Source organism: Colius striatus, chromosome 3 (genome assembly GCF_028858725.1).
Source record: "Colius striatus isolate bColStr4 chromosome 3, bColStr4.1.hap1, whole genome shotgun sequence".
NCBI classification, from domain to species: domain Eukaryota; kingdom Metazoa; phylum Chordata; class Aves; order Coliiformes; family Coliidae; genus Colius; species Colius striatus.
Window position 1 is genome coordinate 57,790,263 of NC_084761.1, and position 26,091 is coordinate 57,816,353.

At 34.9% G+C, this 26,091-nt stretch overlaps 1 protein-coding gene across 1 annotated transcript in view; it reads right to left on the reverse strand.

Annotated features, from left to right (window-relative positions):
- The window catches only part of SPOCK3 (SPARC (osteonectin), cwcv and kazal like domains proteoglycan 3), a 196,026-nt gene that overhangs the window by 76,045 nt on the left and 93,890 nt on the right, over positions 1-26,091 (reverse strand). The window contains exon 5 of the mRNA XM_061992882.1: positions 1,555-1,681. Coding sequence (XP_061848866.1) covers positions 1,555-1,681 — 127 coding nt within the window. The remainder of the gene's footprint in view (positions 1-1,554; positions 1,682-26,091) is intronic.

Consider the following 26,091-nt stretch of genomic DNA (forward strand, 5'->3'; position numbering starts at 1 on the left):
AAATGCTAAATCACAGTAATATCCAATGTAAGATGCAAGCACATTTCAAGCCCTTGATAAAACATAGGCAGGAGATTACTGTGAACGAAAAAAAGAATATTTTCAAATTCCTACATTAGAACTTTAAGTCACCTTGTCACTGGAAAGGAATTCTTTTTCTGGTAAGCCAAATAGTCCAAAATCATGTGTAGGGCCCCAGATATCCTAGTGTAAGAGTTAGAAATTTATGCAGTTTTTTTTAGGAAAATTAAGACTCTAGAGCAGTTCCCTGTAACTAAATATTCACTTTCTAAGACAAACATTTTCTAATGTAAGATTTAGGATAAAGTACAAGAATTGTCAGAATTGAGGAAGCACTAGTTATATTCTGATGTTTTTATTTTATCAAGAAAAAATATCCTTGGAAAGGATATTTAGTATTCAATCCAATAGCCAAGCATCCTGGAAACTCAAATCTGTTTTGTAAAATTCAGACGTAGTTTGTCATTGCAGTAAAGACCAACAGAAATATAAATACAGTAAATACTAACACTAAAATCTTTAAATTTTTAGGAAATATCCTAAAAATATTTTGCTTAAAATGCTATATGGAAAATTTTTCTTTAATGAATATAGAGCTTCTCCATCTCCATCAATTTAATCAACAATCATTATTATTATTATTACTATTTTTTTGTTGAAGCATTGGATACTATCTACTACTAGAACTATTTTGTTAGTGGAAGGACATGGTGTCGGAATAACAGAATGCAATAACTCCTCTTGCCCTACTGAATTGCACGCCATTTCTGACAAAAATGTGTTCATCAAGAGTACACATTTTTTTCTCCAATAGAAAACTTAGTTGTTGATACTGGCCAAACATTCTTCTACATCAAGTTTTAAGAGGGGATGCCAAACAAATTGATTGATTTTCAGCATTATGAGTCCTTCCCTCTCACAAATTTCAGCTGAGAATTGTACTATTTCAGCATGACTAGAACATTTTTTTTTCTAAAAAAACCCAAAAACTGGGTAAATTGACAGTAGCATTTTTAAATTACTGTTCCAAATACATAGGACAGAAAAGACAGGTGGGTTCAGGAATACACAAGTAAAATCTGATTATGATCTTAAAATATATAAAATGTGTTTGTAAGAAGGAAAGAATTACAAGAATTGCAACAATTACGTCTATAATCTTTCTTTTTTATTTATTTGTATATGTATATGCCTAAGTGCTTGGAATGTGAAGCATCTCCTCAATGGTCAACTAGAAAACCTGACTTCACATATTTATCCTACCACAAACTCAGGTCACACAGGGCTTCTGTGGTTTTTTGCTCCATTATATTGTGGAGTACTCTAGGCTGTTTCACATTGCTTAGGATTTGCTGTCATTTTGCTTTTTTGCCTTACAATATACTAAAATTGCTGTAAGTTGCACTCTGTAATATTTATTTTAGTCAAAACGAATAAATGTTGATTTGTAGTACAACACAGTATTTTATTTTCCGAGAGCTGAAATTGACTGGAACAATGAAAAAATAATTTACTTCTTTATTTAATTCTTACCTGAGAAGAATACGTGTGACTATCTGATCCACAGACAGGATTGGTATAAACTACTGGACACTGCTTGCAGTTTGATGAAATGGGATCACCCCTCCAGTGTTTATGGCCTAAACCAGCCTCTTTCATGCTGTAAGGAAACAAATACTGATAAGCAGTAGTAAACATCAGAATATATTCGCAGTACTTTAATGAGCTTTTACAAACACTGAGCCATACATAATTTCAACCACAACGTTTTCTTCTAAGTAAAGAGTTGGCACAGTCTTCAGTATACAATCATCTTTGTACATTATTCAATATAGTGATACTTGATACCTGTACATTTTTTCACTTTCTAAGACATTTAGTATAAAAATATGATTAAGAAGATGCTTTGGTGACTGTTACACTTATTGATCAGTGGAAGATGTCTGACTTGTAGGTTTTTGTTTTTCTTAAACAGTAGGAATGGAACAGTTGTATTAATACTGGTGTTCAAGCAGGTAGGAAAATTCGATTGTAACTACTTTTCTACAAAAAAGGAAGGTGGTCCTCCAGAGTACTGTTTGCCCCCCTTTAACCACTGTCTTTCACAGCTTACATTTTCTAAAATTCAGATTTTAGCACCCAATGTAAACTTCAAAGGGAAAAAAAAGCAGTCCACTGGAGTACAGAATTTATCTGCACAAGCATACATGTGTATGCTTACACAGAGGGATATAGTTAGATGGATCATTTGAACCCAGAAAAAAAGCTAAACTAAGTCAGAATAAAAGCTGAAATACTGATGCTTTCTCAGAATAATCTCCTAGCTTTCAGTAATTTGTGGCATATGGCCATCCTCAGACAACCATGTTTTCTCTCTGGAAGAAAACATTCTGTCATTTATTTTTATTCAAGATTTTTTAAAATTTGTTTTTTGCAACTATGAAAGCAATTAGCAACCACTGTATCCTGAGACAGCTGTTTTATGAGAGTTATCTGATTCATAGACTGACCTACAATATGCTTTATATATTAATGGCTGCCATATAAAGAAGAAAATAGAAAATTAGACATTATTTTTATGTTGTGTTTTCTGCTTGGAATCTTAATGAGCAATCTAAAAATGATTATGCTTAGAGTAAAGCAATGACTTATCAGGACACACTCAAATAGTAAATGTTCAAACTTATTTTTTAAAAAACTCAAATAATTTTTTCTTTAACAGAGCAGAACTCTGTCAGTTTGGATCACCTACAGACAATGGAGAACTATTTTGCTAACTAGTCGTGAGTCACAGTTTCTGAATAATTTGTCTGGAATAATAGAAAGAAATTAAAATTAGAGAAAATAAATTCCTCATCCTCTGATTTGATGATGTGCAGAGTAAAAGGCTAAAAGCACAGAACTAACAGTAAACTAGTGTTGAGTAAAACCAAAACCCCATTTCTCAGCTATCCTAATATTTTTACGCTGTTTATAATTTTGGCTTCATTCTGGTTTTTAAGAAGATGAAAAAAATCCCATGTAAGTTATAGAAGTTTACATTCAGGTTATGTTCTGTGGCAAAATTTTGAGCTGCACAGATATATCACAGTATAAACAGTATAAAGGACCCTGAAACATTGTACACAGAAATTATCAGTTATTTCAAAAAAAGTCAGTAATAGCTTCAATTACATGTAGAAGAATGAGTGGTACAATATCCATACACTAAGTTTTTAGGTCCATCAGAAACTATATTAAAAAATGAAACAATTCAAATATGTCACTCTAATAATAAATAATCTTTTCTGCTGAGTTGCATCATTTGAAGACTAAGTATAAACCACTTCATTTCTACTGTAGTAAAGAAAAGCAAAGTTGAACTGTATCTTTGTTTACGTACAGCATATAGTAATAAGCTATTGCTGCTCCTCTCATTTGACTGAGAGTTCTCCAATCATCCACATCAGCTCCAGTGTAATTAGATTATTTAGATGGCTGCACCTTTCTTACTTGTTGTTACTTTTATAGCTCTAATTTTCTAGAAATACCCCAGTAGCCTGAGGTTACTAACAGCACCAGAATCACAAATAACAGGACGATGTAATTTCTGTTTATCTGAAGTACAGTAACTATAAAATGCTGCATAAATCAATTGCAAAAGTTACAGATATCAACATGGAGAATCCCACTGATATCAGCAAACCCTAGAAACTGGAAACAGGATTTGTAAGACACATAGGGGTTGTTTGGTGTAGATGCTTAAAACATTTCAAGGAAAGGACTAGTGGTGATTACAGGGTTTTAGCAAATCTGCACCCTTGTACATGTCCTCAGTGAAGTTTAAAGACAAGAAAAGATGCGGTGGCAGTGAAATTCTTTTAGATTGTGAAAAATAGGTAAGTAAAATCACCTAAAGGGAAGAAAAGGGAATGAATGAAGAAGAAAAGGGAAGAAGTACAAGGTAAGTGGATGCTTGAACAAGCTCAGGACATGAAAATTGTAGGTCTTTAACAACCAGTGGAAGAGGTGTGAAGAAAATGGAAAACACTTTATATAGGCAGGTAAGTCTACCTTCTCCCAACTAACCTCTGCTTTTTTAGGTTTTTAAATGCAGGCTGTCTCAGGGTACTCATTTTGGGTGAGTTAAGTTTCCTGTTATACACAGAACTTGTAAAAGACCTTCAGCAGATCATTCTTACCCAAATCTTGATTGCTATATAATTGACAATAACTTCCTACGAAACAGAAACATCTGTATTTTTTCAAACTTGGAATGGAAGGCATTATAAATCAATTATAAATAGTGATACTTCAAAGGTATCAATCTAGAGACATCTAGTCACGGAAATGCTTTCGATGGAAAACTGTTTAGAAGTTTTAGTATTTAGAAATTAGATGCTGTATTATCAGAGCTGACGAATAGATTTTTTCTGATTGTCACTCACTGAGACGAAAGGCAAATATGAAAAGTCAATTAAAAGCATTTAAAATAATAATTCTGGTACATACATCCATTTCATAAAATTTATTAATAATATATTTTACTTGCTTATGTTCTGAAACATTTCTTTTTACCATTATTTAATTGCATCAGATTTGTTACTGCTGTCTCTTTCTGTGCTTATTTTTTTACAGCTATGAGCATACATAAACTATTGACATGGAAATACCCAAGAATCTACTGTCACAATAGAAATCATCTTGAATTACGATTATTTGTGTGTGCACACAACATCATGAAATAAGATACAGAAAGATTGTTTAACTACAATATAAAAAATATGTTATCACTTACTTGAGATAAAGTAATATATTTTTACATTTTAAAATGTAGGAAAACAGAGTAAATAAAGAAATTACTTCACTAAAAGAAATAATTTTTTCTTTTTACTTTTAGATTTCCCTATATTTATTGTTTTTCAATTCAATAGAAAACCCAGATTGTTGCAACTTAACTGCAGTTACTAGAATTCTGTCATTTAATTTTATGATTTCACTGCAGTCACTAAAAACGTTCTTAGTATTTTGCCACAATAAATATATCATGTCAGGTCAAAGTCAACCTCTCCCACTGAAAAATGTTATACTTTTAAAATTTCCTGAAAAGAGCTTTGGTATCTGTCTGGTAATAAAACAGATATTACTGAATATATAAGCTCTACCTTATCTAACACTGTTGACACCTAAAGGGTAAAATTAAATACATGTGTTTCATTTACCAGCAACATTTGTGATTGCATTAATTTGCATACACTAAATTGTGCATGTGCTTTTAGACTGCATATGGAACTACATTCTTAGAAACATAATTAGTCAATCTGCCCAATTACTCTAGCCTATGTACCTGTTTGCATACATAAAATTACTTTCCTGTATACACAGTGATCATGCCTACAAGTACTTGGAGAATGCTTAATGTAATTCACTGCAAATTTACCTGCAAGCAAATCTTGGGCAACATGACTTATTTAATGATATCTATAAAATGCCTGAGTGCCCAGTTACCTTGAAAAAATTGTATTGTGTAGCTAGATTTGAGAATCCTCAACACAAGTTTTATGAAAGAAACAAATCTGACTTACTAAAAACCTAATCATTCAAAGAACTCTTGTAATTCTTCTCTGATAACTACATTTGCATTTTTTCAGAGATTTTAGAGATATTCCAATTTAGAGACTCCCTGATTATGTTTTACCATGGCCTGTAGGAGACACTATCTGGCTGTGTCCGATTTATATAACCAGAAAAACCATTTATATAATAAAATCTAGTTTGTTTTCACTAGAGTTGACTGGATTTTCTATAATGCTTCTTTTCAAGAGGAAGCATCTTAGGAGAAAACTATAGTTGTTAAAAAATGTTTCTTTCAAATGTCAAAAGAAACCATGATATTGTTGCTAGTCTCTGTAAGAAAGTAATAATAATTGAAAAAGCCAAAGTTAATAAAGTTAATACAGAAATAAAAATACAATACATTTTAGAAAATTTAAATTAACAGTGTTGCCAAGATGTTTACATTTATTGATGTACCATCATAATGTTTAGCAGGTGCATGTGAGACTATATAAATTCAGCTATTATTTTTCCCCAGTATCTGCAACCAAGATATTAGATTAGAAAATTATGTATGATCTATGACTATTGTACAGGTCACTAAGCATATATACTCTATTATTTCAGGATGTAGAAGACTATTTCTTTCTGTGTATGTATAAAGAAAATTCTATTTACTTATTCGCACTGGAGAAGGAAAACAAATAGAAATCTTAAAGACAGAAATTCTTAGTACTCACTTCCACATACATGTATTATTAAAAAGGTGTGCTTACACTTCAAGCTAGTTTCTTGCCTTATTCTCCTACAGCTCCATTATTTCCAGTAAAATTCTGCCTAGTTTTGCTAAGCTATGAAACCAGGATTTTACTCTAAATGTCTATATAATAAACTCAAATTAAAACAGAACAGTCTTACATATTTTTAAAAAATTTGTTTTAAGTAACACTGCTGAAATTTGCTTCATTTTGATTGAGTGAAGGTCATTAGTTTAGCATTTTAATGAGACGAAAAAGCAAAGAATGCACAACAACACAATAAGTTTTCTCATTTTCTAAACTTATTTGGAGTCGCTCAATAGGTGAAAGGGACCTCATATACAAACAATTGAATAAAATGCTCATGCCAACCTTCTTTTCCATTAAGTTGGCAAATGACACAGGAATTTCAAAGGATAATTTGTTAGAAATTACTATATAAATCATCAGGGAAGCAGGGTGTTGAAGACTTGAAATGCTGAAAGTATAGAAAATGCCTATTAGAGATTACAGTAAAGTAGACTGAAGGTTTTTCTTAGGATTTCTCATATTGCTACTTGAAATTTACATAGCTAGGCACTGATTAGCACATACTTTTCTAGCACTTAAAATATAACTTACAAAGAAGGAAAAACATTAAAAAAAGCTTCAGTCGAAATCATTACATATTATTAAAGTTTTCTGATCGGAGCTGCTATATGGTTTGTCACATCTTTATGACACTTAACAGCTGCAAAAAAAGCTATTGAAAAAATCCAAATTAACAAAGGAATAAAAAAAAAGTGAGAGAGATTTATGGTAGGTAATTGACAGATATTGGCCAAATAAAGGGAAAGAAAACCTTGCTTAGAAATGTCAAGGAAAAAGAAAAGTCAAGGCCGCTCATTTCCAGATGATAAGTCAATTATGTATATGTGGTGTTAAAAAAGCTAGTTCATGGTTAAAGAACTTTACTGACATCTAAAGGAAAAGTTGACCTATGTAGAAAATGATGAAAATATTCTTTCAGAATTTTAAGAGACAGTAGCTCTTTTGAGCTCAACATCTCAGAGTACCCCCTCCCAGCTGTAGCTATTCCTTAAAAACTTCTGATTTAAAACTTTTGGTCCAGTTAAAGATCAAAGACAGGAAAAGGATGTTCAAATATTGCCTAGAGACAAGGATTAAGAAGATGGTTGTACTACAAGAGACAGTAAGTAACTGCACCAGAACCCTTCTCTTTTCTGTTCACGAGTATAAATTCCTTTCCTTCCCAGCTGACACTATTCCTAAAAACTCTAGGAAAACTAGTAAAATCTAGATAGCAAATTAAAGTACATTTTTCACATTCTTCCTGTCTTTCATTTCTCCTTCCAATATGGACTTCAGACTATAGAGGTAGCACTCTCTGGAGTCTTTGTTCTAGAGAGCATGATTTGTCTCTTATTATTAGATACATTGTCTAACACAAGACATTTATATACATTATAAAGTCTGAAACATAATAAGTTTCTACCAAAATTCAATATAATTTATGGATATGTCTACTGCTTTCCTATGAAACGGTCACATAGTTTCATGCATTTCCTAAATATTTGACTAGAAATGGTCACATACACATATATATATGAAGTAGATCTCGCTTGGAAATACTGGAGATGTGGAAAGCATTGATGCATATCACAGACTATTTTCTGTCACAGAAGCTCAATAGGAAATAAAACTCCTATTAAAGTTCAGTAAGAAAATTCACAATTGACTTCCAGTGGGCAACAGCTTTAGTCTCTTGCATTAGGTTTCATGTAACATAAATACAGTTCAGAATGCAATGTTTCTATAACAACAACAGAATGATTCCTAAAGATTATGAAGGTCTTTGGGGCTAATTCAGCAATATCATAGAAGCATAGAATGGTAGGGGTTGGAAGGGACCTTTAGAGATCAACTAGTCCAACCTCCCTGCAGAAGCAGGGTCACCTAGATCAGGTCGCATAGGAACATGTCCAGGCGGGACTTTTTGTGTTCCAGCTTCATCCCATTACCCCCTGTCCTGTTACTAGCTACTATAGAAAAAAGGGATGTCTCAACCTCCTGACACCTACCCTTCAGATATTTATAAATGTTAATAAGATCATCCCTCAGTCTCCTCCAGACTAAACAGCCCCAGTTCCCGCAGTCTTTCCTCATATGGAAGATGTATGCAGAAATCTGACAATGAACAAAACTGGTGTATCTGCATTAGTAAACAAGTACTACAGAATTACACTACACATACAGAATGAAACACCTGGTGCTGACAATCTAATTCCTAATGCTTTTGGGGAAGAGGGAGGCAATGAGTTGTTTTTCTGTTCAGTTTTTTAACTTTGAACTCACTCTAATCTAGCAAGTTGGCACACATTAGATAGGAACCTGGAGCACATCTCTTTGGGGTTTTTTTCCACTGGAAATGAATCCATTTTATGCACCCTGAGAGTCACTACATTATTAAAACTAAAGTAAGATAAAAGTAAAGACAATCAGATTTTCACACAGCAGCACATTCCCAATGGAAACAAAACACTAATGTAGGCACATGAGGGGCGGTCACTGCCTCAATTTTAAGCTTTAGGTTTTCCTTCTCCTCCTTTTTTAAGCAAATGTTTTTTGAGGAGGAAAAATTTTTCCTTCTAAAAGACCATTACATTACCGTGTTTTTTTAGCTTCACCATACCCCAAATCAACCAGTCCATAATATCAGCAAAAGAGAGTTCACTGAAATACAGAAGACCAGGAAAATTGTCACTGTTCTTTCATTATTTTTTGTTTTCAATGAATACAGCAATTTACCAAGTTTGTGTCTTTGTAAATTACAGCATCACTGACAGAACCCTGCTTCTTCTAGGACCAAACTGCCCTCCCCACAACACTACCAGCTAATATGTGCCAGCATGCCCTACACTCTCTTGTTCCTCACTTTTTCTCCAGGTTTTATGGAGACTGAAGGTTCATGGATCTATGAAGGAAGAAAGAATTGAATGTTACTCACAAAAACTCCTGTCACTCACAAAAAAGACCCAATGCACACATCTGCTCATATTCAACAATTCCTATAGATTATACACATACACAATCACGTGCAATTTGTTTCCTGGCTTTCCATCGTGATAATTATTTCTTCACCAGGTTCCTTGGTGCAGGCACAGTCAAAAAGGCTACTGCAATATAATAATTAAAAACCCCAACCCTATGGCATTAACAAGTAAAATCAAACTGCAGGAATAAAAATGGCTAAAGAATCGTAGGCTGTGATTCCAGACTCTGCAATACCCACACAGTTTGAGGAAAATTCTTTTTCCCTGTCAGATACCTTATACAGCAATGCAAAGGCAATCTGACAGTTATTTGCTTACCTTAACTGTTAGCTCTGTGCAGAGGAAAACTAAACCAAATAAAATAATCTGGGTTGGCATCTTGGTTAGCAATTATGAAGAAAAATCTCCTGCATTTAATAGAGATAAATTACCATAGCAAATAATAGTTTCTGATAAAATGCATCATAAAATTATACAATAAAGCTGATGTCAAAAGATAGAGTTACTAATGACTCTTTAGTAGGAACAACTATTAGAAGTTTTCAAGTATTACTCTTTACAGAGACTGTAAAAAACATGAAAAGCCTCTTGTACATGAAAGAAGTCAACTATAATCAAAGCTCTGTGTATGCTCAGTATGCAAAGCAAAATGTCTCTCAAGGGCTGATTTCTTTTTCCTCCCTAATGCAACATATTGAAGGATATATTTTGTAACAATATAAAGATAAGGAAAATAAAATCAGGTGGGGAAAGAATAGGGAATTTACAGAAAAAGGCATTCCAGTTATTTTGAAATTAAATGAAAACATATTGACATTTAAATGATAAAGATGGTTCATTTTCACATACTGTAGTTGGTGCAAAATTACTTTGGCGATATTGATTAATAATTTTAAGCTTATCAAGTCACCTACTGTTTTTCCTAATTCATGTTGTTTCATGGACTTCATAAAAATATAGACCTAAACATAACTTCTTTACTGCCCATGAATACAGGCATTTTTACTCACTCCAACTGACAGAAACTCGGGATGTCTTAGCTTCTATATTTAACGGCTCTTTTATAAAAACAGCTTTATTATTCTCTTAAACTGTAAAATCTTAAAAATTCTACTTATCTCTCACAAAAAAATCAATGGTTAAATCTTTCACAAGCACTGTAAGAACCAACAGTGATAAAGCTTTTGTGTGAATAGCTCCAGTGACTACACAGGATGCTCTCAATTACAACATTCCTGAATTAAGGCTTCAAATAATTTTACACATATTTTAATTGATATAATGTATAATCTCTATTAGAAATAAAATTGATATTCATATACACACATCCCACTTTGCTTTGGTAAAGCAATAACTAATTATTTTAGTAATATTTTTATGAATGTACACTTTACCTTACAATCACTTGCCAATATATTCGGATGTCCTTCATAAGTGCTTTCTACGCTAATCTCTTTGACCTTGTCACGTTCAATTTTTTAATAATTTCTCTTAGAATTACCAGCTTTTCTCAAAACTATTTTTGTTTTATAAGGCTGTGCTGGTTTATAGCTGGGATGGAGTTAATTTTCTTCATAGTAGCTACCATGAGGCTATGATTTCGATTTGTGCTGGAAATAGTGTTGACAGCACAGGAATGTTTTCATTACTGCCGATCAGGACTTAAATAGAGTCAAGGCCTTTGCTGCTTCTCACCCTGCCCTACCAGCGAGTGGACAGGAAGGGACCTCTAGAAGTCACCTAGTCCAACCTCCCCTGCTCAAGCAGGTTCACCTCAATCATGTCACACAGGAATATGTCCAGTAAAGTTTTGAATCCCCAGAGAAGGAGACTTCACATCGTCCCTGGGCAGCCTGTGCCAAGACTTGCTTACTATCCCTAGTCCCATCCCTCGGCACTACAGAAAAAAGTCTCGCCCCATCCTCTTGACACCTGCCCTTTATATATTTATCAGTGTTGATAAGGTTCCTTTTCAGTCTTCTCCAGGCTTAATAGCTCCAGGTCTTGCAGCCTTCCCTCATAAGAGAGATGTTCCAGTCCTTTGATTATCTTGGTAGCCCTCTGATAGACTCCATATCATAGAACACGATGCTCAGCATATAAAGCTAGGGAAAGAAGAAGGAAGGGAAGGATGTTTGGAGTGATAGTGTTTGTCTTGTCAATAAACCATTATGCATGATGTAGCCCTGCTTTCCTGGAGAACCACCAGGCTCTTCTCAGTGATGTCTCTTCTCAGATGATAGGACAAGGGGCAATGGGTATAAGTTGGAACGTAAGAGTTTCCAAAGAAACACAAGAAAGAATTTCTCTGCTGTGAGGGTGATGAAGCACCGGAACAGGCTGCCCAGTCTCCTTCTCTGGGGACATTCTAGTGGCCTGCTCTGGCAGGGGCGTTGGACTAGATGATCTCTTGAGGTCCCTCCCAACCCTTAGGATTCTGTGATTCTGAGACAGGGGTGAATATCTGCTGATGGCAAGTAGTGAATGAAATTCGTGTTTTACTCTGCTTGCGTGAAACTGTCTTTACCTCAACCCACAAGTTTTCATAGAATCATAGAATGGTAGGGGGTTGGAAGGGACCTTCTCACATTAATTCTTCCAATTCTCTTCCCCATTCTACCAGTGAGGACCAAGTGAGTGGCTGTGTGGGGCTTAGTTACCCACAGGAGTTAAATCACAACAAAAGCTGTAAGATTACTGAACAGCTCTCAAACACATCATTTTCTATTTTGCAGAGACAGAATATTACATACCTTTTGTGTTAGCCTAGCAGAGTTTGGCTCCTTGAATATAAATATATTCACTATCTATTAGTGCTATTGTAAAAAACTTAACAAAGATGTAAATTTGTTTTCTAAAATAAATCTTTCAACATGTTTTCTGATATAGATAACACAGAAGCGAAAATCATTTCCTTTTTCTTTTACACATTATTTAATAAAGCAGGAAGTTTTTTTTTTAAGACAGAAATAAGTTCTCTTCAGTTAAAAAAATAATTTTAATAAACAGCTATATTAACCAAAAGATTGTGTCACTTCTTACATTCTTCTAGCTTATTGAATAGAAGCCTAAAAAGCCCCTAATAATAAGCAAAGTAGAATTATCAGATTTGGTCAGTGTCATTTATATGCGAGTCCTCAGCATATTTTGCATTTGCAAAACTGGAGCACTAGGTATTGGTTTAATTTGGTAATGATGATGTATCTATTAATGAAAGAAAAATCAAAGCTATTAATTCAGAGCCTCTTTTGCATAGTATGATGCTTTTTATTACCTGTATTTGATAGCTTAATTATACAGTTCTCATCAGAAGGCATCTTAATGTCCATGATTCATAAAAAATAACTGAATCAAGAAAAATAACCAAACCACAAAAAATAAATGAAAAAACAAATGAAAATAAATGAAGTATAATCAAACAATTTATAATCACTTCTACAACTCAAAGAAGACAAATTTTCACAATATCTTCATTAATATTTCTACTAGAATGTCTACTTATACAAGATTTGCTCTTTTAATTACATAATACTCACAGAATCACAGAATCTCAATGGCTGGAAGAGATCTTGAAAGATCTAGTCCAACCTCACTGTCAGAGCAGGACCTCCTAGGGTAGGTCACACAGGAACTCGCCTAGGTGGATTTTGAATGACTCCAGAGGAGGAGACTCCAAAGCTGCGATCAGTATGGTTGATATTAACGGATCCAGTTTGAACAAGCTTTCTCTTTCTGTTCCTTTGTTAGAAACTACCAACAAAATTCTTCAATTCCCTTCTTTCCCCCCATTCCATAAAGAGAGAATAATGCATATATTTTAAAATTTGTTCAACTGGCAAATTGATTTGCTACATTGCTTATCTTTGAGCGTTTTAACATATTGGCACACTGTCATATGTTTTATCGCTTTTAATTGCAACATCTTGAGTTCTAGCACTTCAACAGAAAAATGGCATGGCATAATATAATTTCTGAAAGTATTCTAAAATCAGCATGTTCTACTCAACTCTCTTTAGCTCTAAATTTAAAACAAATTTCTATTGTATTCACTACAGCTGCTATTTGTCTCTTTCCACTTACACTGATGACATTTCCATCATCACTTCTTTTCTCTCACCAGCTAAGTCATGAGGAGAAGACAGAGAATAATTTGTTCCTTAGAAGGGAAAATGTACCTGAAATTGTTTTCTAATATCACATAAAAGTGTATTTCAAAGTTACTGTTTTATTTTCCTGTGATGTATATGTAACATAGAACTGTTTTGAGCCAAAATTGTACAAATCAAGGAGTGGCATAAGAAAGCAATTCCGTCTCCAATTGGGCAATTGTATTGGGCAATTCCAAGCTCCTCATTACCTCTGCGAAGAGTAATAAGTAATTTTTACAGAGAGAGAACACACTTAAATACATATTCATGTTCAGGGATCCAAGTATACCTTTATATTAAATATAAGTGAATCAGGGTTCCATCAGAGTGTCTTTATGGCATACATTCTTGCAGCCATCCATTTTAATAAACAGTCTTTGTTCTGTATCACAACTTTACAGTGAATGGCTTTCATTCTACAGTACTTAACCCCATTCATCAATGTGTTCCTCTGCCAGTGCTGGTTCCACCACCTGACATCTCAACTTCTTAAACCTTACAGTTTATTTCTCCCCATCTCCAAAAGTACCACATCTGTTTTGATAAAAACAGATAAAATGTGAGTTAAACAGTAAAAATGTGAGTGTCTTTAATATACTTTTCTGCTACATTATTAGCCAGCAATGTGCCCTCAAAGCCAAGAAGGCCAATGGCATTCTGGGATGCATCAAGAAGAGTGTAGCTAGTAGGTCAAGGGAGGTTGTGCTCCCCCCTCTACTCTGCCCTGGTGAGGCCCCATCTGGAGTCCTGTGTCCAGTTCTGGGCTCCTCAGCTAAAGAGGGACAGGGAAGTGCTGGAGAGAGTCCAGCACAGGGCCACCAAGATGATCAGGGGACTGGAGCATCTTCTTTATGCAGAAAGGCTGTGGGAACTGAGGCTGTTTAGTCTAGAGAAGAGGAGACTGAGGGAGGATCTCATAAATATTTTTAAGTATATAAATGGTGGATTTCAGGAGGTTGGGACATCCATTTTTTCGATGGTAGCTAGCAACAGGACAAGAGGTAACAGAATCAAGCTGGAACACAAAAATTTCCATTTGAAGATAAGGAAAAACTATTTGACTGTGAGGGTGAGGAAGCCCTGGTACAGGCTGCCCAGGGAGGGTGTGGAGTCTCCTTCTCTGAGGACATTCAAAACCTGCCTGAAGATGTTCCTGCATAACTTGACCAAGGTGACTTGCTTTGGCACAGGGGTTGGACTAGATGATCTCTAAAGGTCCCTTTGAACCCCTACCATTCTATGATTCTATGATTCTATATTACAGGTATCATGTAATACAATTCTACCTACCCTGGAAACCTGTTTCAATTAAACAGCTTTGAACTAGACACCTCGTAGTCTAAATCAAGAATAATTCTGATAAACAAGAAAAACACAGTATAAAAAAAATCAAGCTTTTTTACATACTATCTATTGCCTGGTGCTGAGGAGTAATAAAGCTTGAAATGAGCCAGCTGTCTCGACAATTCTCACACTAGCATTACTTGTCCTTTATTCTACAGCCAAAGTGCATTATCTTCCTAAAAATCATTTCAAAAGCAACATATCATCATGCCTGTGGTTGCATATTATAAGTTATAACACACACTTGGAAATAAAATTTTCTTATGCAATGGTGCTCAGGATTATGAGCAACCACTTTTCAGTATTTAAATAAAAAATGAAGCAGTATAAACTTGAACTGGTTTTGCTGGTTTTGGTTGTGATTACATGAACTCATGTGTGACAAAGACTGTGAAATTTTCAGATTATATTCTTAATCAAGAGTTAGAAGAGCATTTGCAAGCTGCAAACAACACTGCTTTAGAGTTCGTGAGTTTTTAAGAGAATGACGTATGTTTGCGCATCAGTGCCTCACAAAACTAAACTTCTGTAAACTGGCACTGGTTAATAGCTATGGCATTTCTATGAAAACCAGAATTTCTAGCCAACTGTCAAATTAGTGTACTGTAATCTTTCAGGTGCTCTTTAGACAGATGGAAAAGCACGTTATCAGCAACACTTTTCTTATACCCCCAGAGGGAGGGGAAGAAGAGAAAAACAAACAAAAAAGAGACAGAAAGGCTTTCATCAATATAGTATCTTCTGAATTTATGAACGATGTTGGGTCACATCAGAAAAATCGGAAGATAAAACTGGTACGATGACAGAGGTCTTCTCAGGAAAAAAAATAGCAACAAGTTTATAGTAAGATGACCGTTGAATAAAAATGGGAAGTATTCATGGAGTATCATCTGTTGGATTGTAGTAAATTATTCTATCAATATTACTTTACACTAGAAAAACTGCAATATCTACTTTTTTTTCCCTTTTTTTTTCCCCCTTTCTTTTACTATTGAAGACAAGCTAAGTTTCTCACAGGTTGGGAATATTTCTCCTTAAATCTCAGATAGCTAATTTATTTCAGAGTCTGCCTAAGCAATGAAAATCATGCATACAGACGGAAAGTGGAAAGCATCAGAGAGACCCATTTCTATTACACTGTGAACAGGTTTGTATACAGTGGTCAACCACACTGACAAATATGCAGAAATTCTCTGAATAGATCTGTATTGACAAACTTCATGGGAGGAGAGGAGAACATTCTGCATAAAACTCAAATCAACAAAGTACTGCACCAGCTAAATTGACTAAAAGAACAGTAACACTTGTGCAGCCTCCATTTTGGTCCCATGTTGCTTGTGTTAATCCTTACACTTTGAAACTTAATCCTGTTTTGCAACAATACTGATGTTTTCCAAAAGTTATTTCTAATTTTCCTTTGATAGTTAGGAAAAAATCTAGCATTTTTATATACTCTAAATGTGTAATTTTACACCTTGAAAAAGTTCCAGTTTACATTAATCCACAGTTGTTTTCACTCATAGCCTTTTTTGTTATAATGAACTCATAGACACAGGCAGAGATGGTGCTGTATTAGGAAAAAAAACCCCTAATTGTTTAAAATAAAATCTTGCTATTTTCATTGTCATCTACAAATGAAATTATTTTTAAACAAAGTATTATTTGTGTTCTTGCTTGAGGCAAGAAAATCAAATAGATTAAAAGTGTGAGGTTTTCTTGGCTTCTAATTCATGCACATAAATAAATAGACCCTTTTAAAGTAAAAAATGTAATATAAAACAGGTATCCATGATGAACTATATGTGCTAGGATATGGAAGAGAAACAAATTGTCAATAACATTGCCAAAAGAACTTTTACTAACTACTACAACATTATTTAGTCTAGCATGACAGAAGTCCTCTTTTATGTATGTTGCCATTATAATCCCCATTATGTCTTTAAAAAAACCCTTGATTTGATTCCACAAAATATCTGGGTAGCCAAAAAGCTAGAAATAACTTGTTATTCTGTCACTAAGGAAGTTGGCAGGGTTTATATTTCGGTTTTTTTTTCCTCAATTAATGTATACAAACATCCTTGGTCTCACCTCTTCCTTCCTTTCTTTCTTCTTTCCTTAATTACTCTAAAAGAGGATTCCACAAAATGGCATATAATACATAATTTATCTCTCCTCTATTCGATCCCCCATAAAGCAATTTTTACCAGGACTTATTTCAGGTTTGCAGGCATGACTGCATGAACATTAAGCCATGCTGAGTGAGAACATGAAGTACTCCAAGAGCAAAGCAGTATATAAAGACAGGGAAGAGTTTTTGAAGAGACAGAAGAACAGTAAAGAAAACCATAAGAAAAATGTCAGAGGATCAAATCCTAAAACAACAAAAACATGCTAAAAAAGGTAAAATGGCAATAATTTTTATATGATGTTAACACCAAAAGAATTGTGGTTCAGGTTTTAGGGTTTTGTTTAAACTTATACTTCATTCTCTATTATGCAAAGTTTGGAGAATTCCCTAAATATTTTTAGAATTATTTCAAACTGTTCAGAAAAGCTGAGAAATAAGATACTTCAGGCCTCAGCTTCTGCTCTGTTCATGTGCTCCTAGAAGGACACCATCTATATACAACCAGGGCTCTTGCTGATGCCCTAGCTGGTATTACTCCATGGTATGGTAACTTAGCTGCCTAATTTCATCTTCAAAGTCATGAGTCTGTAAAACAACTACTCTTCACCTCAGAGCTGAACATGGTTCCAAATATCAACCAAATTTCAAAGTCCTAAAATTGCGATGTAGTAAGAGTGAAAAACAAAATAGCCGTGGTTTGACGGGGGGAAGGAAAAAGTAGTCTACTGAGAGCTGACATAAATGGAAACAAATGTTTTCTGTCCCCACTGTGAGGCACAAAAAGCATTTCACGATTTCCTTGGGTAAGCATCTCTTTGCACAAAAGTATATTTTTTTGCTTTTAAAAATCCTGAGAAGTCGACAGTGCTGCTTTTTCCTGTGGTATTTCTCCCTTCGTAGTTGACAGTTTAGTTCCATTTTTATTTTTATTGCAGTCTTTATAGGTTCAACCATATACAAATAACTGTATCTTTTGGTATCTGAATAGTTCTGGTAAGAAGGTAAATTGTGGCATCTAAATGGCCTACTGTTCAGTCTGCTGATCAAATGTAGCACTTCTTATTAGACAGCAGTCATACTAAAAAACTTAACAAGTCATCACTGGTAAAATTTACACCTCTACTGCCAAGAGCACGTTTGCTACATGTCATCAAAAATTAGTTTTCTTACCTGTGCGCTAGCTTAGAGGGTTGTTCTAGTTCTCTACATACATTTCTAAACCTTCCTGTTAGTCACAATGCTGACCAAGAGTTCTGTGGCAGCAGCATCATGTCAAAATTATACAAATTCCTAAAATTTGTTTTGAACCTGCTATCTCACGTATTCTTGCTGTTCCTTCATTATGAGTAGATAAATGATATTAACTGAGAAACAACTTTGGAAATAAAATTCTGTCATTGTCTTTCTCACTATGCTGGCTTTAATCTAAAGCCCATTTTCCCCAGTGCATTTTCATCCAGAAGTCTCTCTAGGCCTTTGATCATATTTTTAACAGCTCTGCAGTGTTTCTATTTCTGCTATGTGTCATTTATCAAGATGGCCAGAGATAACAGGGGTATTAACAGAAACAAGTTGTGAGTCCACACTCATGAAATGATTTCTTAACATTTACAGACTACTTTCTATACCATTTTTTAATGAATCTTCATGTTTTGTTTGCTTTTCTAACTACTGCATCTGTATATCTTTTCAGAGTTTTTCATAATGGCATTTTGTGCTTGCTTCTCGGTAGAATATATACACAATATTCATTCTAAAATAAACTACGTTGGTTTACAATTTGAAGATAGAAGAGGTGAATTAGAGCATGACAAAAGTCTTGCAGTATAGGTAAAAAACCTCCAGCATTTTCACTTTGAAATAAATGGCTACATGATGTCAGCAAACTTCTAGAATATAACTGGAAATTTAATTTTCCAGAAGTCTCAGAACTGTGAGATACAAACTGAAATTCATAGCATCATAGAATGGTAGGGGTTGGAAGGGACCTTTAGAGATCATCTAGGCCAACTTCCCTGTCCAAGCAGGTCCACCTAGATCAGGTCATAGAATCACAGAATCTTAAGGGTTGGTGATTCATAGGTAGATAGGTAAGTTTATGTTATGGAATCTTGCTTATTAAAACTTACAATATTAGTTAGAAAATCGCACATATAGTTTTATGAAACTACTAGTCTTGTAAGCCCACAAACAGAGCTATTAGAAAGATATAGCTATTTCTTGTAACATAACTATTCCTTAGCGCTGATAGTTTCAAGAGTGGTATGTACCTAAACAAAATTATTATGGCAAAGCTATTACATTAGTTCTACACTTGAACATTTGGACATTGTACACCACTGATCATTACAAGGCCTGCCTAGCCCTAAACAAAATTGTTATCTGGGATGGCAGAGGTTTTAGGCCAGTTTTCATCCTGTACAAAGACCCTGGAGTAAAAATACATCGCAAGGAAAGTTTGGATCTTAATCCAACAGCAATCCCTAAAGGAAGCAAGAGGACACCAAAAGAAACAAGATAGAGGCGTAACTTGGGTGGACCAAGACAGGACTATGGGTGGGCCCTTTCCTGGAAATGTGAGGAATATTCATGTTTGTTGTAAATATAAGCTTAAAATCCAAAGGCTGAGGTGGGTACGTTTGGTGGAGAAATCCTCCGTGTTCCCCAGTGCTGCAGTAAACAATATCTGCTTAATAGTCACATCGGCTATTGAGTCTGGACTGGCTTCTTCACGGCATCATTGGAAAGTACCTCAAAAGATCACCCAGTCCAACCACCCTGCCAAAGCAGGACCACCTAGAGCAGGTCACACAGGAAGTCGTCCAGGTGGGTTTAGAATGTCCCTAGAGAAGGGGACTCCACACTCTCCCTGGGAAGCCTGTGCCAGGGCTCCCTCACCCTTACAGTAAAATAGTGCTTCCTTATGATTAAATGGAACTTTTTGTGTTCCAGCTTCATTCCATTAAGCCTTGTCTTGTCACTAGATACAACAGAAAAAATGATGTCCCAAACTCCTGAAACCCACCATTTCGATATTTGTAAATATTAATGACATCCCCCCTCAGTCTCCTCTTCTCTAGACTAAACAGCCCCACTTCCCACAGCCTTTCCTCATAAGGATGATTCACCCTAGAAGTGCTGCTATTGTTGGTTCCCTATGAAAATGGATTTCTTGGATAGAAAAGTCACAACTACATGAGTCTCCAGCTTTTTTTATGATAATGAATAAGGGACAGCATGCCCTCACATCTTACTTTTTAACATGCAAGTTTGTTTTATGATTCTCATTAGTTCAATTTTTATCCAGATCACCTGGGTTGTGCATTCATATCTTTTATAGATTACAGTAGCGTGCCTTGAAAATGAAAAATCAATCATTCATATCCACAAGATATCTGTTTCCTGTAGCCATGTTTACTGCTCTACTACCCAGCTTAAATCCCTTTCCAGATAATCCTGCACAAACAAGTTTGAGGTTAGAGAGGAGAAGACGTTTAGGGTTTTCTTTTCTCTTGTTGTTTTCAACAGAAAAAGCTTAGAACATGACAAGAAGTGAGTTTAGGGATCACAGCTTCAAATTTACTTTCACTAGTATAGAAATCTTGGTAATACAAATATTGCCCCAAAATAAATGTGCAAGTGGTGAAGACAAAGTCCGATTGAATCATCCTAAATTACAATGAAGAAATAAAGTGTTGATTACTTTATAGATTCTTTAAGACAATTACTTTGGATGGCTTGATCCATAAGTGATATGAACTACTTTAGTGGTTAGTTACTCTCTCTGTTCCTTCAGTGGAGAAAAGCTGTCCAGAAGAGAGAATTGAGACTTTCTTTTTTTAACATTGGTTTATGGAACAGACTAAGAATTGTGAGTCTATGTCTATTGGTATAGTGTTTATATTATAAGTATTCACCTATTGCTATTATAACTGCATAAGTCTCAAAAGTTTGTATCCCTCAATGTTTACTTGCCCTTGGATGTTCAAATATATCATTGCAGGTCTGTATTTGTAAGTAGTCTACCTCAAAGGAGCACATCGGAGTCACAGCTCTCACGAGTACAGTTATCCTCAGGTATAAGCTCTTCTTTTCCTCATCCACAAGTTTTGTCTAGACAGAATTTGAGCATTTGTCTGAGATTTCCATACATAGAATCTACAGTGCCATGCATGGTGTGGATAGTGTGTACATGTGCAACAAACACAAAGTATCCCTGAAACATCTGCACAGATAATGCCTGAATTGAGGCAGCAGATCCCACAGATTCAGGATGCTTTAAACTGTATTGTGATTACAAGAATGTATTATTATTGGTACTACTAACACAGAAGTTGCGTAAGTTTTAGGAAAAGTGTCTGTATGATGTGTTAACAATGTTTAGGTTAAACCACAAAATGACAGTTTTTTGCTGTTGTTATAAGGATCTGATACAGAACATACAGTAGTCCCTGTTATGCATAGTATTACTGTTCTCTTGTATAAGACTATAGCATTTTATAAAGCAAACTTGCTTTTGACAATATGGGCACATGAAAAGGGTTTCAGTGTTTGATTTAAAATGAAAGCAAAATATAAAAATACTATAAAGCCCCTTATGTAACTGACTATATAACGAAGATGTACATTTAATGATTCCTGATGTACCTTTACTGTGATAAGTATGCCATTTGATTTCTAAAAGCAGTAGTACATTCTACTGTAAAGTACCAATATATGCATATACTTCACTCTGTGATGACAAACATCTCCAGCTGCTACAATCAACATCTTTTTTACCACTGGAAACCTTCAATTTGTTTTACACAAATGGAAATTAAGGGAATGACTTCTACTCCTTGAACACTAGTCCTACCAAGTTTCACACAACAGTATTCTCACCACTGGTACATAAGCAAGACAATAGATGCATTCTGAGTGTATAAACACAACTTATGAAGGAAGATCTTCACAGAAAATTAAATGCATTAGAATAGATGCTAAGTAGGTAATAAAATAACTTAATTATAATCAGATCCAGATTCACATTAAAATATTAAAGCCTGTAAAAGAACTCCTCACATTGTAGCATTCTGAAGTTTTATCTGTTTCATTAGGCAGTGTTAAGAGTATTTCAGTAACACTGAAAGACAAAAAAAAAATCCAAAACCACATAACTCGCAACCAAATTAAGCACTGATTAAAAATGTTTGCATCAACTATTTTAAAATTGATACTATATTCTAAAAAAGTACACTGTAAACTGATACTGACAGCTACTTTTTAACACACTAGAAAAACAAAAGACAAGCCTCCCTTTATATAGGTATTTGTAAAAAGGTACATTGAAGTGTTACTGAATTCATTTTGCATATTTTTTTTCTAATAAAGGAATAGTCAAAGATTTTACTCTTCTTATTTTATATTATTTCATAGAGTCACTCATAGAATTATTATGGTTGGAAAAGACCTTTAAGATCACCAAGTCCAAACACCAACCTTACACTGCCAAGTCCATCACTAAACCATATCCCTCAGTACTTCATCTATGTGTCTTTTAGGTATCTCTAGGGATGGTGATTCCACCATCTCCCTGGGCAGCCCATTCCAATGCTTAATAACTCTCCCAGTGAAAATGTTCTTCCTAACATCTAATCTAAACCTCCCATGATGCAACTTAAACCCATTTCCTGATCTTCTATTATTTGTTACTGGAGAGAAGAGATCGACCCCAGCTCACTACAACTCTCCTTCAGGTAGTTGTAGAGAGTGATCATACCTCCTCTTAGTCTCCTCTTCTCTAGGCTAAACATATCCAGCTCCCTCAGCTACCCCTCTTCACTAACTTTGTTGCTCACCTCTGGACAAGCTCCAGAACCTCAATTTCCTTGCTGTAGTGAGGGGTCCAGAACTGGACACAGTATTCGAGGTGCGGCCTCACCAGCACTGAGTACAGGGGAACAATCACCTCCTTGATCCTGCTGGTCATACTATTTTTGATACAGGCCAGGATGCTATTGGCCTTCTTGGCCACCTGGGCACACTGCTGGCTCACATCCAGACAGTTATCGATTGACACCCCCAGGTCCTTTTCTGCAAGATAAATCTCAAGTCACTCTGCCCCAAGCCTGTAGCATTGCATGGGTTGTTGTGGTCCGAGTGCAGGACACAGCACTTGGCCTTCTTGAACCTCATGCTATAAAATTTCAGTATTTAGAGAATAGTCCACAGTGAATTTTATTGCTATGGACTACAACCTATGGACTTCATAATTCAAGACACAGAAATCACCTTCATCATTTGTCTTTCTTAGAGTTGTACATTCTAATAGCAATGTTCTCCTAGATCAGACATCATATTTCCTAATTCTTTTCTTTGTTTTAGTTTTTTAATAGAAGTGTCCTAACCTAGTGCCTTTTAGGAGGTGGTACTACTGAGCGTGCCTTCAACCAGTGTCATCAAGAGAAATATGGCAAGCTGGGATCCATTTTCATGAAAAACATTCATTGTAGAGTGGAAAGTACAAGACTCATGATCACTAAAAAACTCAGAATTTCAATTGATTACAGAGCGCACTCTCTTGTTCCTACAGGTCACTGAGAATTTCAACAAGAATATTGAAGCAGGTAAAACATGAGAAGATCTAGGATTTACTAAATTAACTGAAATCCATTTGCATGGTTTCCATATTTTCCTTAAAAACAGGTGTATCATGGATTTCAAATAGGAAAAGTACAGTGGGAAATGCCTGTTCTGCTGATAAAAAGAATAGGGAAGTTTTGTTTAGGTCTTCCTTATTTCAAGTTTCCTTTGATCTAATAAACACATACTACATACCAGGAAAAAACCTAGTATCTTTAAAACCTTAAAAAGTTCCATTTAAAATTTCAACAGACACAGGCTGGGGTGAAGGGAAATAGTTTTGTGTTTTTTTCTTAAGGACAACAATTTTGATTTTGAAGCTTGGTTGCAAAAAAGAATAAATATTATATAGCTAAGTTGCAATTTTAATAAATAGTAAGACTGACATGGACAACATTGATACTGCAATGTACATTCTTGCAATGTATGTATGTATCTTCCATTAGTGTCAGCAGAAGTTACTTACAGAGAGAATATATTCCATTTGAGGATGCTTTTTTCCCTCTAGCTGTGTATCCATAACTTCCACTAAAATGAGTGGAAGAAACACAAGCACAAAAAGGGAAGAATAGGCCCTCACAACATAGGCAAAACTTACGCTGCACAGTGTTAGGCACCTTTTTTTCCTTCCCAATGCAATGAAACAGCTAGACAAAAAGAAGTTTTGATTTTTTTCTTTTAATGAATTAAATTGCATAGCATATAAAAATCTCAAAAATAGTCACATTTTCACCTCTATTTTAAGCTTGTAAAAGTCCAGATTATTTTCTCAACAAGATCAATTAAGCTATGGCTGAGCAAATTTCCTTTTCAGTACTTTGTAGAGTGTAAGTATGATCACAATGGCATAGTTACACAATAATTGGACTAATCAAAGCTATATAATGTTAGTATTGTGAATGAAGTAGTGTTGCTCGTTAGCCTATTACAAAAGAATTACTGTAAATTCAGCCTATGTGCGGCATCACTTCCTGTGCAAATACACTCAGATAATGCAACAAGCTTGAAACACTGCCAAGTTGGCAGACTGGCAGCACAAATTATGCAAAAAACCAGAAAGCCTTCAGTAGATTCAATAGAGCTTGGAGCATAAGAATGATTAAGTGTTTCTGTGTGCAACTACAAATCAGAATAATGAATCAGACTAAAATTTCCAATAAGGGACTTAACTGCACCAGCTGGCCTTCTTCAGCAGCATTATAATGTGAAATGATGACATCCTAAATAGTTGTGTTTGCAACTTCCACACAAGCTGTCCAAAGAAAATCCTTTGTTTTGCTTCAGTTTTTCCCAAGTTGTTTTGGGTTTTTTTAAATGTTAATAAAATGCTGCAGCACTCAAATATACCGAAAAGCTACAAAGTGACACCACCCCTTCTTCCCCAAAATTTTTCCTTTTTTTAAAAAAAAATCAAATGACAGCAAGGCTCTATTTGATTAGAAACAAGTAGAGCATCTTCCACATCAGTTCCAACAGACTGCTTAATACTACCACAGACTTGCAACTATGGCTTTTGTTTCTTTTCATTTAAAAAAAAATAGTAGCAGCATGTCTAAATCGAAATTCCTCTTTGTTTTATTGTAAAATGAGAGTGATAGTAAAATACCTCAAATTCCAAAGCATGATATTTTGGAAACTCAGGCTACATGCATCCATATGACATTAACAAAAAATAAACATATATGTGTACATATTTATATGCATGTATGTATGAATGTGCATTTTTCTTATCAAATAGGCCTCCCACGGAAAATAATCTCAGCTATGAAGCACCCACAGCATGGAAACAGAAGAGATCCCAGTCTGCTTGCACAGTGATATCAGTGTCACACTCTGCAGAACTTTAAAATTATTCTGGGCTTCTGTCATGTTATTCAGAACAGCAAAAGGTTAATCCTCCTCATGCTTCAGGGTACAACACTCATCACTTCAAAGCTGAGATGGAATACTTTCCTCACGTTATAATACTAAGGTGAAGACAGCCAAGGAAGAACTTCTGATAATCAAGCTTATACAAAAAATAACTTAAACTGGTTTTCCACATTCTTCAAAAACACTTCAAGAGGGCAGAAGTCCAAGTTAAGATAATGGACTAGATGACCAATGATTTTAATCGAATCAGCATTTGGAAATGTCATGTAACTCAAAAGCCTAAAGGAAGTTATAATAAGATTAAATGCTACCACAGAATCCATCAAACTACCCAACTACTAAACCTTAGTAAATTAGATTGAATCAGTAATATAACATTTTTACCACTGTCAGATTCTGTGAGTCTATAATAAAGTAATGTCTTAATGGTCAAATTGTGGTAACTTGAAGACTGCACCCAAGGGCAGAAATATTAAAAAATTTGTTAATCCCTAAATTCTGGTTCTACTCCATATAAGTTTAGGGACAGAGAATACAATTCACTAAACCTAACTTAATTTCACAGAACTCTTAAGAAACATCACAGGAAGCATTTTACCCAGAGGGCACCC